The sequence below is a fragment of the Haemaphysalis longicornis genome, unplaced genomic scaffold, assembly GCF_048455015.1.
Source record: "Haemaphysalis longicornis isolate Haplotype H1 unplaced genomic scaffold, Haemaphysalis longicornis Haplotype H1 scaffold_6, whole genome shotgun sequence".
Classification (NCBI taxonomy): domain Eukaryota; kingdom Metazoa; phylum Arthropoda; class Arachnida; order Ixodida; family Ixodidae; genus Haemaphysalis; species Haemaphysalis longicornis.
The window spans coordinates 88,232,295-88,247,743 of NW_027526407.1; the positions used below are offsets into that span (position 1 = coordinate 88,232,295).

A 15,449-nucleotide genomic window follows, 5' to 3' on the forward strand; every position below is an offset into this window, starting at 1 on the left:
TTTTTTGTAGATGTGTGAAAATGACGCCTCTAGCTCAGGGGCTTCTGCTCTCACTCTGAGAGGGAACGGCATGGAAATAGATGGACGGTTTAAAAAGAGCTGTTGTGAGGATGAATCATGAATGGTCGAGTTCAAAGGATGATTTTTCATAGACATGATTTTAGAGGCATACAACAAGTCAGTGTATACCTCTCACACACAGACGATACATTGCTGCAATATTTAAGAATGCATATGATTTTGACTCTTCCGTGTGGAAGACCCCATAGCAAAATAAAAAAGGACTTCAAACTCTAAATATAGTTTTTGGCACCAACCGATTAACCTATCGAGAATTGATTAATGCCTGTCGATTGATCCCATTGATTCTTAAATGTACGTACAGCCCTAAAAAGATCATATGCTAGCGCCGATTAGCCTAGCCACAGCCAGCGCATATCGAGACACGAATTGTGGGATCAGCTGTTCGTGACTAGGCTGAGGTAAATGCGCCGAATGCCTCGTGCTTTACGTTCGCATTTATTTATCGCAATCGTAGATGTGACAACGACGCTTCTCGCCGTTGACGGTGCGTTTCAAAGAGCAGCGTGCGGCACCACCGCTCACCACCCGTTTCAATTTGGCGCCGCGGCGTCCTGAAAGCAGACGACGCGCCTCCGTTGCTACAGCGACGGGGCGCATGCGGAGAGAGGAGTGGGTGATATCAAGTGCGAAAACCCGCTCCCAGTTTATTCAATTTACAACCTCACTTTTCAATCACTGACAACAACAAAACGCTTTATACTAATATAAAACTACTTAAGCCAGTTCAAGTAGCTTAGCGTTTATTACTGTTTAAACAAAAGAGTTGTGAGCCTTTACGTTTTTAACCGAGTCAACGCAAGTCAAGCCAATCTAGAGAAAAAAACATGGAAAAAAAAAACGACGACTTTTGTTGTTTGTTTGATTCACCGCATTACGGCGTTACTATGTGGTGAAATTTGAACGTTGATGTGACAACTCCTATGCTAACTAGTTCATTTTATCAATGCAACGGGCAGCCGTCGTGAATGAATATGGAACTCGTAGAACTGCACAATCGTCCCGAATACATCAACGCTTGCTGCAACGTCCTAAACAACGAATGGAAACGCAGTCACACAGCAAGGTACTGTCCATTTCGGGTAACTTACTTCAGGTGTGTTTATAGTTGATCGAATAATGCACTCATTGTTATTATTTTGCACCTACCTTGAATATGAGGTAATACAAAACTTTATATGCGTTTGGTGGAAATCTGATACGGCTAAGACAAGAGCACTTCTTTTTTTGGATCGGTTGTGGTCATGTTGTGGTTGACGTGATGCTGGATGTACTGAAGTTTGTTTTAAAATCAGCTTGTACGGCCGTTAGACGTTTAAAATGAGACATACACTCGATAATGTTGTCTTGCAGCCAAATAATCGGTCCGGCAACGTCAGTAAACTCGTAGAACTGCACAATCGTCCTGAATACATCAACGCTTGCTGCAACGTCCTAAACAACGAATGGAAACGCAGTCACACAGCAAGGTACTGCAAAATACAAAACTTTAATACAAGGTAATACAAAACTTTATCTGCGTTTGGTGGAAATCTGATACGGCTAAAGCGCTAACCACATGGAGCGATTTTTCCAGCGACGTGACGAGCGACGCGACTAGGATCCGCAGTCGCCGAACCTAAGTCGCTCGCCGAGGCAACCACATGACAGCGACTGCTCGAGCGACTGAGGATGGCGATTTCAATGTTGCCGCACACACGCGCTTGGTACGCTGGTTGTTTGCAAACATTTTTTTGTTCATTTGTCATAAAAAGCATGACTAAAAAGTATTACGCCTTTCTACCTTGCTTTTTGCACTTCATTGCATCTCTAAAACTGGTTTGGGTTAGCGATAACGCACGCTTTTCCTTCTGCGCCTCGTCTCTCGGCTCCAACATGAACGCCGGGAAGAATTCGCTTTCTTGACGTCGTTTTTCCCACACGGGTCTCACCCAGTGTGTGCGGGAGCCTTCTTGCTCGTGCTTCAGCGTGTACACAAGCTTTGCCACGCGAAACTTTCTTTTCCGCTGCACCGCAAACGCCGTCTGCGTGGATTTGCAGAAGTCTTCCCCCCCGTTCTCTTCCAAAACCGGAGGTTGCGTGCTTACGTAGGGGTTCTCCTATTGGCTAGTCGCTGAGGCCACTTCCGGGAGGCGAGCGACTGTTTCTGGCGACCCAGAACCGAGCGATTCGATGAGCGACTTGGTCCGCAGCGAAAAGTAGTTCGTCGCTAGTCGCGTCGCTCCCCAAGTCGCTTGCAAAATCGCTCCATGTGGTTGGGGCTTAAGACAAGAGCACTTCTTTTTTTGGATCGGTTGTGGTCATGTTGTGGTTGACGTGATGCTGGATGTACTGAAGTTTGTTTTAAAATCAGCTTGTACGGCCGTTAGACGTTTAAAATGAGACATACACTCGATAATGTTGTCTTGCAGCCAAATAATCGGTCCGGCAACGTTTCCATTCGTTGTTTAGGACGTTGCAGCAAGCGTTGATGTATTCGGGACGATTGTGCAGTTCTACGAGTTTACTGACATTATCGAGTGTATGTCTCTCAATTAGCGATTGACGTGCTGTAGATGCTGCGTTAATTCATGTGCGCATGCTTTCCCTACAGATTCCACAGCCTAAGTAAATCCAGCAGCAACCTCCCAGTCTCCCTAGTTCTGCTCAAACCCCTACAGGGTCGGGAAAGCCAACTTATTGGGCATTCGAAGCTGTGTCGTGTACTGCATGACGACAAAGCTTGCTTCGTTGAGTCCGGTGAGTTTACACGCGCCAGGGTGCTGGCACCTTCTTATGTCACATGGCGCATCGCAAATGGATGCCTTTTCCGGAATTCTGAATGGACCTTTTTCTGGTAGCGATCTGCGCATGCGCGGGCCGGATGCCCGTCCTCCATTCTTGGTAGGCGCATCCTGCATAATAAACAAAAGGGCGCCCCTCAGCTTTCTGCTTGCGGAGCGGCAATGCTGTCTAGCGCTGCACGATTTTATTTTTTTTCTCATTCGACAGCTCGTGGTGGGTTCGTACCTGCACACAAAAAAGGCTTTCTAAGGAAAGGGGGCAAACACATTTCCGGCTGACCACGCTGCGAGCACGTGGCTGCAAGTTAAGGAGTAACAAAATTTTTTTAAAAGTAACAACAAAAGCGCTGCTTCGACCACAGCAAATTAGTCGCGGGAAAATGCGCCTGCTACTGTGACATTTATGTGTAAGGTACGGATGACAGGTGAGCCAGGATATTTTTTGTTCAAGTTCTCCCAAAGACCGACTTTTTGGGAGGCGTGCGTGCCTAACTATCAATTTTAATTCACCATGGCGGCCGCTAGGAGGACCGGTACTGGGCAAAGGTCCATTGCGTCCGTTTCAAAAGTTTTCATGTTCAGTCGTGATGTACTTTTACTTGCCGCTTTCTGGCATTCAACAAAAACCAACCAACCACCTTTGCTTAATTTTTTTTGTCACATCCTATCATCTGTGTTCAGTCAGTCATCGTTTGTTTGAAAGGGACATTTTGAAATGGACTAAACTTACAAGAGCCTCGAAAAAACAAAATCTGTACGGGGCATTTCAGCCTTTACTTTGGATTTCCAGTGCACTAGTGGGACGTAGAAGCAGCCTGCGTCACATGTGCTACATGAACGCCTTGTGCCTGTTGGCTTGTGGCTGTACCTCCTGCTTCCGAGTTTTCATATGAATCTGTCGCTGTCTCGGTGGCTGACAGGCAATCTTCACTTCATTCAGTATCCTAAATTGATGCCTCAGTATGCCTTGCAAAACCACACATGAGAGCCTTTTGTTTCTATCAGCACATCTCTTTCAGTGCAACACGGATTGTAGGTGGGCCAGTTGGTACAATACTGAGCTGGTACATAGCTGGTACATAACTGGTACATAACTGAGTTACAAAGAGTGTAGGAAAGAGGATGATAGGAAGAACCGCGATATGCAGATTCGTCACCACACAGCTGTTTGCCGCATGCGCTCTTGCCGAACGGCTACTTTTTCTGGGTCAAAATACGAAACTTTTTGTTTTTCTTTAACAGGTACAAACTGGCTGAAATTTTACTCATTGTGCATGTTGCCACTAGCTTTCTGCCAGCATCAAAACAATTAAATTGTGAAGATAAATGTTACAACGTGACAATAAGCTTGGCGTGTCCTATTCGTGACCAGCTGCACATAGTAAACATGTATGACTGTAAATCATTGGAAGGAAATAAAACTACCAGCGACTCCTAGGTTATTTTAAATGACGTGAAAATACCAAGCATTATCAACGGCTGAGCCCACAGAGACATTGGCCAGTGCACGTGCATGTCAAGAATTCAAGTTCTGTTTACTTTGAAGTACTCTAACGGTCTTTGTTGTCGACTGGTTTCTACCCAGCCAACACACTAGCCCGTGCAAAGCTAAATGCACAAATCACAAAATGCCAAAAAGGGAAGGATGCCATATTTGCATCGACTAGTGTTTGTGTGCTCTTGGTAGTCGCTAGCGCTTACTGTTTGTTTGTTCCTCAAAATAAAGGCATCTGAGTCAGCACCAGTGTTTCATACTTTTCACCTTGTCCTGCTTGATTTATACAGTGTTGTTGCATTGTGAACCAGCATAATGCAAGCAGCCATTTGTTTTCATGGAACTTTCTGATATCTCTATTCCAGTCATAGTCATACCTGAGGAGAGGGGCAAAGGCTACGGAAAGCTGATCATGAAACTGACTGAAGAATATGCTCGAACGTGAGCGCAAACCATCTACAATTTGGCTTCCATTTCCATGTTCTTTTTTTCACTGCAACTTTGTCTTGTGCGCACACTGTATACAGGAAAGGCTTTGCAAGGTGTTACCTGTCGACACACGACAAGGAACGATTCTACGAGGCCATTGGTTATGCAGTCTGCTCTCCTGTTTGCGGAGTAAGTGCACGCAGCTGGGCCCATTGGTTCAGCAATTCTTTATCAGATATGCACTGGAAGTCACAAATTCAACACGTCTGTTCCAAGCTGGCCTATGGATGCCATATCTTACTAAAAGCACGCAAATGTTTTGATCTGGGCACACTACGGATATTATACTTTGCTTTCGTTCATAGCCACCTCAGTTATTGCCTGGAGTTCTGGGGCAGTACGTACACGACATATATGGAACCGGCTACTATGCTGCAAAAACGCGCACTAAGAATGATCAACTTTTCAAGTTGTAAAGAACCAACCAGACCTCTTTTCCAGTTCGCACGAATACTACCCGTCACCTTGGTGCACAAGCAAAAAATTACGCAAACAATTCGTACCATAATACATAACAGTGATCCATTGCCATTGAGTATATTTGTTAGCCCTAGAGGAAGCATCAGAGCTGCAACTAATAACCAATTTAATTGCCAGTTTGCTGTAATATCTATGGACGAAGATTAATTCAGTTTAATGGCACCCATCTGTGGAATTGCATACCTAATAACATGAAGAATAAAACAAACTTTTGTGTCGCTTCAAAACACAATTTGCAAAGTTTGTATACATCGTGATCAGCGCATTTTTTATAGTGTAATGATTATTATGGCCGTGTTATGTGGTGATGTTGTTGGTCACATGATATTGTTATGTCGTGTTACTTTACTTAAGATATCTTCACTTACCTTGTATTTTTCAACATGTATTTGTTGCTGTATGTGGTGATGTTGTTTGTCACATAATATTGTTATGTCGTGTTACTTTACTTAAGATATCTTCACTTACCTTGTATTTTTCAACATGTATTTGTTGCTGTCGCTGCAAATATAACGTGTTTTGCATTGGACCCGCTACTAGCCAATCGGCTATGGGTTCAAATACTGTATTGAATATTTCTGTAAATACGCTATTGCTCACTGTTTCCTGCAACAGTGCTTTGGTTGTGCAGTTTACGGAACATGCAGTGCGCAGTCAAGCTGTAAGAGCAAACATACGGTGACTGCTTGTTCTGTAAAATGGCGAACCGGGCACTTGTGCTATCTAGCTGTTATCCCTTGCGCCGTGGAGTGGTTAGCTTTGAGCACTGCCGCAATCACCTTGATCAACCGGGAATAGTAGGTGGTGTCCCAACAGCAGTATTGCGATACTATTTTATTTCACCCTCTCAAGGCTGGAAAATACAAATAAACTCACTTTGTTTTTGGCCTCTAAACACTGTCAGGAACTGTACTGATGGAGTTTACAGTTCAAGAATCATGTACCGTCTTCATTACCTGCCGCGGTGGCTCAGTGGCTAAGGCGTTGTGCTGCTGAGCAGAAGGACGCGGGTTCGTTTCCAGGCCGCGGCGGCCGCTTTTTTATTAGAGGCAAATCCCGTGTGTATGAGATTTTGGCGCACGGTAAAGATCCCTGGGTGGTCAAACTTAATCTGGAGCCCTCCACTACGGCGCGCCTCATCGCCTTCGTTGCGTCGGCGTGTTAAACCGTACAATAAATCAACACTGTCTTCATTATCCAGCTCAGTAGCAGTTAGGCAGCTTGGCCATTGCCAGGTGGCCTGTTTCTTCGTCAGTCACTTCTGGCTTGCATGATAGTTGGCTTGTGATCATGTTTTATTCAGGCCACTTTTTCCGAAAATGGTCAAGATTTTATCACCGTTTTCCAGATACACCCACAGCTTTTCGAAGTGGTTGTCATTGTGTCATTGTCTCTTAGTTTATGCTTACTTAGCATGATTAGGTGTTATTGTAGAGTGTGGGCCCTAGAAGTGCATGAACTGCAGGTGCCATCTCGCAAAGAAGGAAAATGCACGTGAAACCTGCAAGTAAACGTATACAGTGTAGCCCACTTATAGTAAACCCGGTTTTAACAAAATCCCGGCTATAAAGAACAAATCTTTGTTTCCCGTTGCCATTCTTTCAATGTATTTTATGTCCATATATAGCAAAAAATGCATATAACGGTGCGATTTCCATTTCCCGATGTGTTCGTTATTAGTGCGCTGGACTGTATGACTATCGTACGTTTAGAAACTGTCACAAGCAATGCTTTCAGTGTGTTCTGTGTACTAACAGCTTAGAAAAGAAGGCGCACGTGCACACAAGTCAGCAGTTCTTATACGTCTTTCAGTTGTATTGTCTAAAGTTGTGGCGTGTGGGCGAGTGCAACAGCTTGGCAATGAGGCTCATGGAAGTGGGCTGCTGATGGTCAGTTCAGGCATCTGACTATATCTGACTACCCCTCACCATTGCGTACACAGGCAATTTTGTTTTGTGCTGTCTGTTGTTCCAGTTCAGTTGGGGTGCCTTAACAATAGCCAGCTTCTCCCCAGGACTGCATTTACATAACTTAAAGCATACCCACGTTTGGTAACGAGGAATTGGCCGAGAATGGGTGAGAGCTGGGCACCACGTGCTAGGGCTTACAAGTCTGTCAATTCGCTTGCTCTGTTGCCCAAAGTGGCCACATGTACACGAAATAACCACTAAAATTTATGCCGGCACCCCCATGCGCTCACCTGTGCATTTGTTAGCCCATGTCACGACTTACTTTCATGCTCATACCTTTGCCGGCACCATTGCATCAGCTTCCACAGTGCTGTGACGGGTTCTCAGTTACGTGCACACACCTACTGAGTTCGTACTAGTGTAAGCTTGTGAGAGGAAACAAACAAGACCTCTTCATTTTCTTTCTTTTCTCTCATTGCCAGATTTCAGGCACAATGGATCACATGGACAGGTTTCTAAGGCTCTTCGACAGAAATGCAAACGGGCCTCCGGAGAGCAGGAAGGCACTCACAGATGTTTGCGAACGTAAAGTTGCCAGCGAGGAGTCCACCGATCTTCCGCCCCCACCACCACCACCGCCCGTGCCACCCCCTTCAGCCAAGACAAAGTCCGTAGTGCCAAACAAGCAGGTGTGGATGGTGAAACAGCTTTGAAGTGCAATGTGTGTGTGTATATGTAGTCCTTGAACAGAGAAAATTAAAAAAGCGCATGATGAATGAGTAAAAAGTTAAGCACATGTGAAAAACCATAACAAGAAAAGCTTACGTTTCGGCAAGTGGATTTGCCTTCATCAGGCAAGTCCACATGTGGAAACATAAGCAAACTTCACCGCTTTGTTTTTTCACGTGTTCAACTTTTTACTTATGTATATATATATATATATTAGGAAAACCTCTCCCAACACGCTGTCGTTCCTGTGGGCATGCATTGGTTGTGCTTTATGCATCCAGTTCCTTTATGCAACGGGTGTATACAAGTTTTGTATTCATTCTAACAGAACACCTGATGAAAGAAGTTCCACTTTCGAAACTGTGGGGAATTAAATAATGTAAGTAATCGGTCAACACGCTATCATCCCCCTCACTATGCTATATGCTGAACTGGCCCATTAAAGAAGAAACCGGACCTATATATCTATATCTATATATATTTCTCACAAAGTAAGAAACCTCGGTAACACCAACATCGGAGGGTTTATTTCAACGTTTCGACTTCGAGACAAGTCTTCTACGGAAATGATCCTTCCCACGTCTAGCTCTGCGGTGCCTTATCTGTGGCTCCTGCCTCATGCAAATGTGGTGAAACTACAAAATAAATGTGTGGTGTTCCCTTGGTGCTGCTGCTGATGCAAAAGTATTTATTTGAGATGAAAAATAAAAGAAAATAAAGGTGTGCAGCCTCATCTTTGTTAACAATGCTGCTGCGCTAGCCAGGCGATGAGGCATTCCTGAATCTCCAGCTGAGGGCTGCACAGCCCGCACTTCCACTGCTAGGGGTGCGTATTTCGCTAGCGATATTCTATTCTCATGATAGGCTCGTCGCCGCATCTAAACTGACCTAGGCTGGCAGACACTAAACCACCCTTCCTTACAAAAAGAATGCGTAGAACTGGTGATCTAAGAGAGCATTTTCCTATGAATAAAATCCCAGAGTTAAAAAGGGTAAAATGTCTGAGGATTGAACCAAGGACGTCAGAGTTAAAAGCTGCGACACTACCCACTAGACCTAGTTGATCAAGAAGATTTAATTAGTGTTCAAAGCTAAGCACAAGGCAGCCCAAGGTGTGGCGAAGTGGCCGGCCTGCACCGACTTGGAAATAGAATTACGCATGGGACAAACGCGCATCCAGACATGCCCCATGTACGCCTTTTCCTTTGTTTGTATTGGCAATCAAACACATTGGAAAGGTAAACCAATGTACGATAGCAGACTCCTCATTTCCGAAATAAATGTCCGAAAGAACACTTTGCACTGAAAGAAAATCACTGGTCTTTGTAAAAACTATTTAAATTACTACGGCTCGAACACAGGCCATGAGCATTAAAACCCCAGGCTCTACCCGCACACCACTGAAACCAAACAGTGTAGCCATTTTAGTGAGTTCCAAGCAAACCAGTGGGTGGCACAAGTGGGGTGCCTGCTACCACTGTTTCCTTTTTCTAACAAAAGCTCATCCACCACCAAGCTGGCAGGTTTGTAATTTGCATTACAGCGGTGGAGGGAGGGGTTAGCAGAGTAGCCACAATTTTTGTTTTGTTTTAATTTCTTTCCAGCAATGTCTGTGGGTGCTGGGGAGAATTCAGTTCCTGCAATTACGATCCTGGGCTTGCCACAGAGGCTCTATACGTTGCCAAGTTTGTTCGAGGACGTAAATGACTACAGTCAAACCCGTTTATAGCGAACTGCAATATGCACCGCGATTAGTTCGATATATCCAATAGTTCGATATAGCCGAACCCGCCTATAACGAGCTTATTGTTACGAGTTCGCAATCCGGGGGAGCCCCCCGCTCTCTCCCCAACTCCGCCATCCGCGTATGCAGATACGAACACAGTACAGTAGTCATTACCATACCAAAATAATCCATTTATTGCAAGTATCAAAGCTACTTTCTGCCTTAACTACCCACGTTGCAAAAAAAAAACAGGTGATTTTTGTTTTCACTTTCGTTTTGGCGGCTTCAACTAGCCTAGCATTCTCTACACGAAACATTGTTTGCACCAGTTCGAGTCCGCGTCCTCAAAAATCTAAGAAGCATTGGCAGAGCACATCGACTGCCGAAAGCGTTTCATTATAAGCGTCGGACGGATTTCACTCATGACATCATCGGGAATGTTGGCGAGCTCTTCCCACAGTTCACCGATTCTGCTGTCTTGGTCTGGACTCGCTGACTGGGCGGGTTCCGTCGCGACTCCCGAGCATCGGAAACAGTTACGGAAAGTATTGGGCGTCACGTCGCTCCGTGCGAGGCGGAATGTCTCAGTCGCGGCTCTTGCTCCGTGGTCGCGGCCAATCCACATCTCAATCGCCGCTCCGAGATCATGCATTTAGGCGGCCATTCTAGGCGCCCAGAGTTCGATATATCGGATGTGAACTTCGTTATATGTTTCCCATGTATTTCAGTAACTGAATTATTTTTGTTCGATATACAGCATAATTCGCTCTATCCGGGTTCATTATAGCCAGGTTTGACTGTATATGTAGTACAAAGCGCTCAGGATTGTCATGATAAACAAATTTGAAGGTAGTATGGGGAATTTAAGGTTCTATTACATAAACGCAACGCAACTGAGAGAGCTTAGGTTTGGCTGACTGTCCAGTTGCTGTTCTCTGAAAACGTTCAACCCATTTGGTTTTGGACAACTCTTAGTGCGCAAGGTTTTTCTGATGTTGAAGATCGTTCACCCGGTGAAGCCTCCCATATCTTCTAGTTTATAATTCGCTTGCGTGAAGGTTGATGCCTGGTACAAGGATGGCACAACACAGGTAAGCAACAGCTTTACGTTACGCATACTGCGATGATTCTTATGTTATCAATAGTAGCCCTCAGCTGGACGTACACTAATTATGACGTTCGGCATGTCAAAAGGCTCAACTTATTTATCCTCTCCCCTCTAGCCTCCCTTTCCTGTACAACTGTGTTCCCTATTCCCCACACCCCCCACACCAGCAGGCGTTCCGGTGTCCACCCTTAGGTGAGACAAACTACACCTGCTGGTGGTCTTTCCTTTCCTTGTTTGCAATAAATTCATTCATTCATTTCCTATTGTTAAGCCTAGACAAATGATGCTAGGCTTAACGTCATCAACCAGTAGGCACGCTTTAACAGTAAGTACTCATTTGCATAAAATTGTTGACCTCATAGAGAAATGTTAGGCTGAAGCTCTGTCACATGCCCCGGAATTCCTGCTATTATTTTTTGAAGGCGACACATACCCCAAAATTTTCACATTCCTGCAGTGGGCTATTGGTGAATGCTTTATAAACAGGAGTGAGTGCTGCTGTAGTGCATATATGCAGTATGCATCATCATCAGCCTCATCATCCCCATCAAGCAGTCTACCCAACCCCTGAAAATTTAAAATAGACATTACATTTGCAGGGCTGAGTCAAGAACACGACATACCAGTAGTTATCGTTGACGGCTTTAATGTTCACATTGCAAAACACAAGGGCCACTCTTCAGCTTTGTCTTGGACAACTCTCGGCTTGCATGCCATCATGACCCCAGTCACACAACCAACTGCAAGGCACAGATTGTGTTCTTGGCCACAACAATGCGATTGTCAGTGCCCTCACTCAAAAGCAATACATCATTGCATGCACCCATGAGCCGGTGCAGCAGTCCTGAAGGGGAGCAAGCACCAAGTTGAACAGGAACTGGATCAGAACACTCCCCTGGGGTACCCCAGAGCGCACATCTCATGGGCTACTGGTCGCCCAGCCGACCTACTGGTCGCCCAGCCGACCTTTACACGAAGAGTCCAGTCAGCCAGAAACGCCTGTACATAGCTCCAGAGGCGAATTTGCAACAGCTTCGCAGGACATCTACCTCTGCAGGATCATAACAACACGTCAATTTCTTTACCATCGCTGTGCTGGTGTCGAAGCTCACTGTAGTTGAAATCTTCATAATTAGCTGTACTTCATGGTTTATTGCCAACGATAAAGTCATGATACCATGGCATTAATTCTTCAACCATTTGCATTTGGGGAACTAAGCTTAAAAACACTGTGACCTGAAAAAAAAAATTCTTTATCACATGCCGACGATACTTGTTCGGTTTCAGTTTGGAAGATTAAATGACTAGCTAATGAAGAAACATTCATACGGCATATGTGCTCTTGGGCTCTGCAATCAGGGTGATGGGCAACTAGGCCAAGAAAACATTTTGAGCTGTCTACCCTGTGAAGACGAATGTGCGTGCCGGCCCCATTACTGACTACTTTATTCAATGGCCCATTAACCAAGTGTCTGCAAAGCCTGTAGCACTAAAATGTCTTGCGATGCATTTTATAGCGCATGGATCAGAAATAAGAACACAAGCCTGCGCAAACACAGTGCAGTGGCTGCAGCCATTGGCTGCCACACTCTTCAGCCCTCTAAATAAGTATGCCGTAAGAATGCAGCCAAACAAATAAGAACTGAACATTGCTCGCAAAAAGAAACCTCGAAAAGGCACTCGGCAGCATTCAATCAAACGCGAGAACTTTTGCATTCAGAGTTCATAATGAGAGCGCAAGGCCGGGTTCAGACTGTTGCTGCAACTGTCGTAATAACTTTTAAGAATGACTTCATTTCACTTCTCAGACAACCGAACTGCATGACACGCTGTTGTTTTACATCCATAGATCACGATATAGCTTTTGCGTCGGTAGTGTGAACGTAGCATAATTGTCCTCAGACTTTTTTTTTTGCCACGCATCATGACCAGCAGGTGAGAAGTGCACATCTCCAGCACTTTGCCACTACCAAGCTAATGTATTATCCCCTGTCAGCAAGTTAAACGGAAGATAGCTGCAAATTTATTATGAAGCAAAGGAAGGAGGGACCTTCCCGCACAAACTCTCGCCTTGCCCACACCAACGTGACATCATTCTCGACAATTTCGAGGAAAGTGGAGCCAGCCACAAAGCTCCTCTGTTTCACTTATCGCACAACGCGCCGTCACCTTTGAGAAGGTACCAACAACACAGCCCTTCCTTTTCTTCCACTTCCGTTCCCCCCCAGGACTAGGAATTTTCCGCAGGACATGACGGCGACCGTCACGCCACTTCGGCCCGACGATTGTCCGGGGCGGGAGTCTGGCTCCTTTCTCCCGGTTGATCGCAGCCTCTTTTTTCGTCCCCAATGTCGATGTTGAGGAGGTTGCGCTCAATGTCGAGGAGGTGCTGGTCGCGGATGTGGGGGGCGATGGTCCGCATGCACTCGATGAGCGAGAGAAGATACTCCCGGTTGGAGCCGCTGGGGCCCTCTGCGCCGTGGATCTGCTTGGCGATGTCCAGAGCACTGGCAGGACCCAGGTAGTAGGGGTTCTCCTTCTGAGCCACGTAGATGATCAGCGGGAAGGGTTTCTCCTCGGAGTCGGCCGGGTGGAACATCACCTCCACCTGAAGAGCAGTGTGCATTTAGGGTGGTAGTTAAAGGACCTATGAAGGCAAAATACTGGGTACAGTTGAACCTCGTTATAGTGAAGTAGTGTTGGGGCAGTAAGCTTGTTTTCTGCCCGAAACACTGCCACCAAAACTGGAAGGCAAAGTTACAAAAGTCGCAGCTTTCTTTACTCTGAAATAACTGCATGTACACGCAGTAATCAGCTGAACTCCACGAGCATATAGTAATCTTTCCTTCAGGCAAACACAGCTGATTCCCATATAAATTTTAATTTCGTTTTCTGCGCAGCAAGTGAAAAAAAAGAAACCCTCGTAAGACAAACAGCTTTACATGCGATTTTCTGTTAAGACGAACTTACGAAGTAACTTCCACCACTACCGATTCCGCACGAAGGAAGCGCTAAATAAAAATCCTGGGCCACCTCCACTAACGTGAAACCTGCATGCAGTGTATTCTTGGCACCTTGGCATTTTTGCCAACGGAGATGAAACCATTGGGGAGGTAGAGCTATACAGCTTTGCTGTAAAAGATTGTATCTTTGAAGCGCGAAGCATTGGAAAATGACTGTCCCGGTGTGTTCTCTCAGCCCGCGTTTATAAAGGCACTTGAGTTCCAGCAACCGGTCGGTGTGTACGCATTTGTCGTCGCTCGTCAGCCGACGAGATACACGTGACCCTAGCTGTTCTTCAAACAGTCGCTCTGAGCAGGAGTTGCCTGAAAGTATAAATCTATTAGGAGCGATTTCGCTGTGTTTTCATAGTGAAGCGAGTCACATAGAAGATATATGGTCTGCTTTAAAGAAAAACAGCAAAAAAATCGTTCATTTTTATCAGCTACATGGAATAGCAGAACGCTCACTTCAACCACCTGTGGCTCGCTTGTGCAGCTGCAGTTTTATTACGGATCTGTTTGCGCAGTTAAAAGCTCTTGCAGTTTTTTTTTTTTTTTCCATTTAGTGCATTCTTGTATTAAATTTTAAATATTTACGGTTGATGAAAGTGCAACCCCCCCCCCCCCCCCCCCCGAAAAAAAAAGATGCCTGGTTTAAGAAATTAAACGATAGAAAATCTTGCAATAATTCAGATAATGAACTCATTAGTCGCTTTGACTGCATGCAGTCCTATACCGAAAAAGGAAAAAAAAGAACATACTCTGTCGTAACCATCTTTCTCACGGAAGTCAAGCTGATTGATGACATCGGTTTTCTTCTTGTCTGGAATCTCGTACGCGATCCCCCAAACGCAGTCCTGAAAACGAAAACAGATGCGCGCACACTATAAGCACCTCTCGAGGAAAGAGAAAAAAACGCGTCACTTGGCCAGGAAACCGGAAGTATTTGTGGCAACTCACCCCTTGCTCCGAAGACGGAACCAAGGTCACAACTCGCCCTGGCTGGAAAACAAAACATTCAGAAAAGTCGAGGCAGTTTCAGAAACTTTGAATCGCACTGCGCGCGCTTCTACAATCGTGATCGCAAAGCGAAACCCACGCGCGTCGCGGGGTACGCGGACGCCAGACGCCTTTAAAAGTAAAATGAGGCTCACAAGTGACCTACTGTCCCGAACCGTAAGGTCGTTTGCACGTAAACTACAGTTAAACTAACCTTGCCAGGAACCCCGCGGTGGTCTTCGCTGGCCTGCCAAAACCGACGCACGTAGCCTCTCACGTAGCCGACGAGTTTGCGGTCGTAGGGGAAGTCCGCTTTCCACATCAACGAGCCGTACCCGAAGACCCACATTTTTCGACGAAAGTTGGCGGGTTAGAAGTTTAGCGCCGACCAGCTAGCGATCTAGCATCGCCGATTATACGGCAGCCACTCTAGAACAGCTGCTTCTCCACGCCAATCACCGGCAATGGTTAAAAAAAGAAAAACGGTAGCGCGTTGCGCGCCACACGCGCGCTCACGTGACGTTATCACGTGACGTAAAAACAACCAATGAATGGGAAACAAAAGAAAACTGATTAGTAATAACTGGCATAAGCAACAACATAATCTCATATCTGCAAAGGATAAACAGCTGATGTATTGATTAAAT

The 15,449-nt window shown here is 45.5% G+C and overlaps 2 protein-coding genes across 6 annotated transcripts; one reads left to right on the forward strand and one right to left on the reverse strand.

The window, feature by feature from the left end:
- The first annotated feature begins 887 nt into the window (after positions 1 to 887).
- Positions 888 to 9,255, forward strand: Naa80 (N-alpha-acetyltransferase 80). 5 transcript variants are annotated; one of them, XM_077675441.1, is made up of 7 exons: positions 888 to 1,147; positions 1,435 to 1,580; positions 2,675 to 2,820; positions 4,725 to 4,800; positions 4,887 to 4,977; positions 7,721 to 7,927; positions 8,296 to 9,255. In XM_077675441.1, the coding sequence occupies exons 1-7, from the start codon at positions 1,028 to 1,030 to the stop codon at positions 8,302 to 8,304; spliced, it is 795 nt and encodes a 264-aa protein (XP_077531567.1). In that variant the 5' UTR covers positions 888 to 1,027; the 3' UTR covers positions 8,305 to 9,255. The 5 variants fall into 5 exon arrangements, with proteins under 5 accessions (XP_077531567.1, XP_077531566.1, XP_077531569.1 ...); XM_077675440.1 differs by lacking the exon at positions 8,296 to 9,255 and having other exon boundaries at positions 890 to 1,147; positions 7,721 to 8,217; XM_077675442.1 differs by lacking the exon at positions 8,296 to 9,255 and having other exon boundaries at positions 893 to 1,147; positions 1,435 to 1,550; positions 7,721 to 8,217.
- A 2,175-nt stretch (positions 9,256 to 11,430) lies between these two features.
- On the reverse strand, positions 11,431 to 15,291 carry LOC144143610 (putative glutathione-specific gamma-glutamylcyclotransferase 2). Its single transcript, XM_077675447.1, has 4 exons — positions 15,017 to 15,291; positions 14,764 to 14,805; positions 14,565 to 14,660; positions 11,431 to 13,409 (listed from the first exon to the last, which is right to left on the reverse strand). The coding sequence occupies exons 1-4, from the start codon at positions 15,149 to 15,151 to the stop codon at positions 13,065 to 13,067; spliced, it is 618 nt and encodes a 205-aa protein (XP_077531573.1). The 5' UTR covers positions 15,152 to 15,291; the 3' UTR covers positions 11,431 to 13,064.
- Positions 15,292 to 15,449: the final 158 nt, after the last annotated feature.

Excerpts from the sequence above, each read along its gene's own strand:
- Naa80 (XM_077675440.1), top strand. The coding sequence starts at position 1,028 with ATGCAACGGGCAGCCGTCGTGAATGAATATGGAACTCGTAGAACTGCA. Across the intron at positions 2,821-4,724 it reads AGCTTGCTTCGTTGAGTCCG|TCATAGTCATACCTGAGGAG; the intron begins GTGAGTTTACAC and ends TCTCTATTCCAG. Across the intron at positions 4,801-4,886 it reads ACTGAAGAATATGCTCGAAC|GAAAGGCTTTGCAAGGTGTT; the intron begins GTGAGCGCAAAC and ends CACTGTATACAG.
- LOC144143610 (XM_077675447.1), bottom strand. The coding sequence starts at position 15,151 with ATGTGGGTCTTCGGGTACGGCTCGTTGATGTGGAAAGCGGACTTCCCC. Across the intron at positions 14,661-14,763 it reads TTCCGTCTTCGGAGCAAGGG|GACTGCGTTTGGGGGATCGC; the intron begins GTGAGTTGCCAC and ends TTTCGTTTTCAG. Across the intron at positions 13,410-14,564 it reads AGAAAGATGGTTACGACAGA|GTGGAGGTGATGTTCCACCC; the intron begins GTATGTTCTTTT and ends ACTGCTCTTCAG.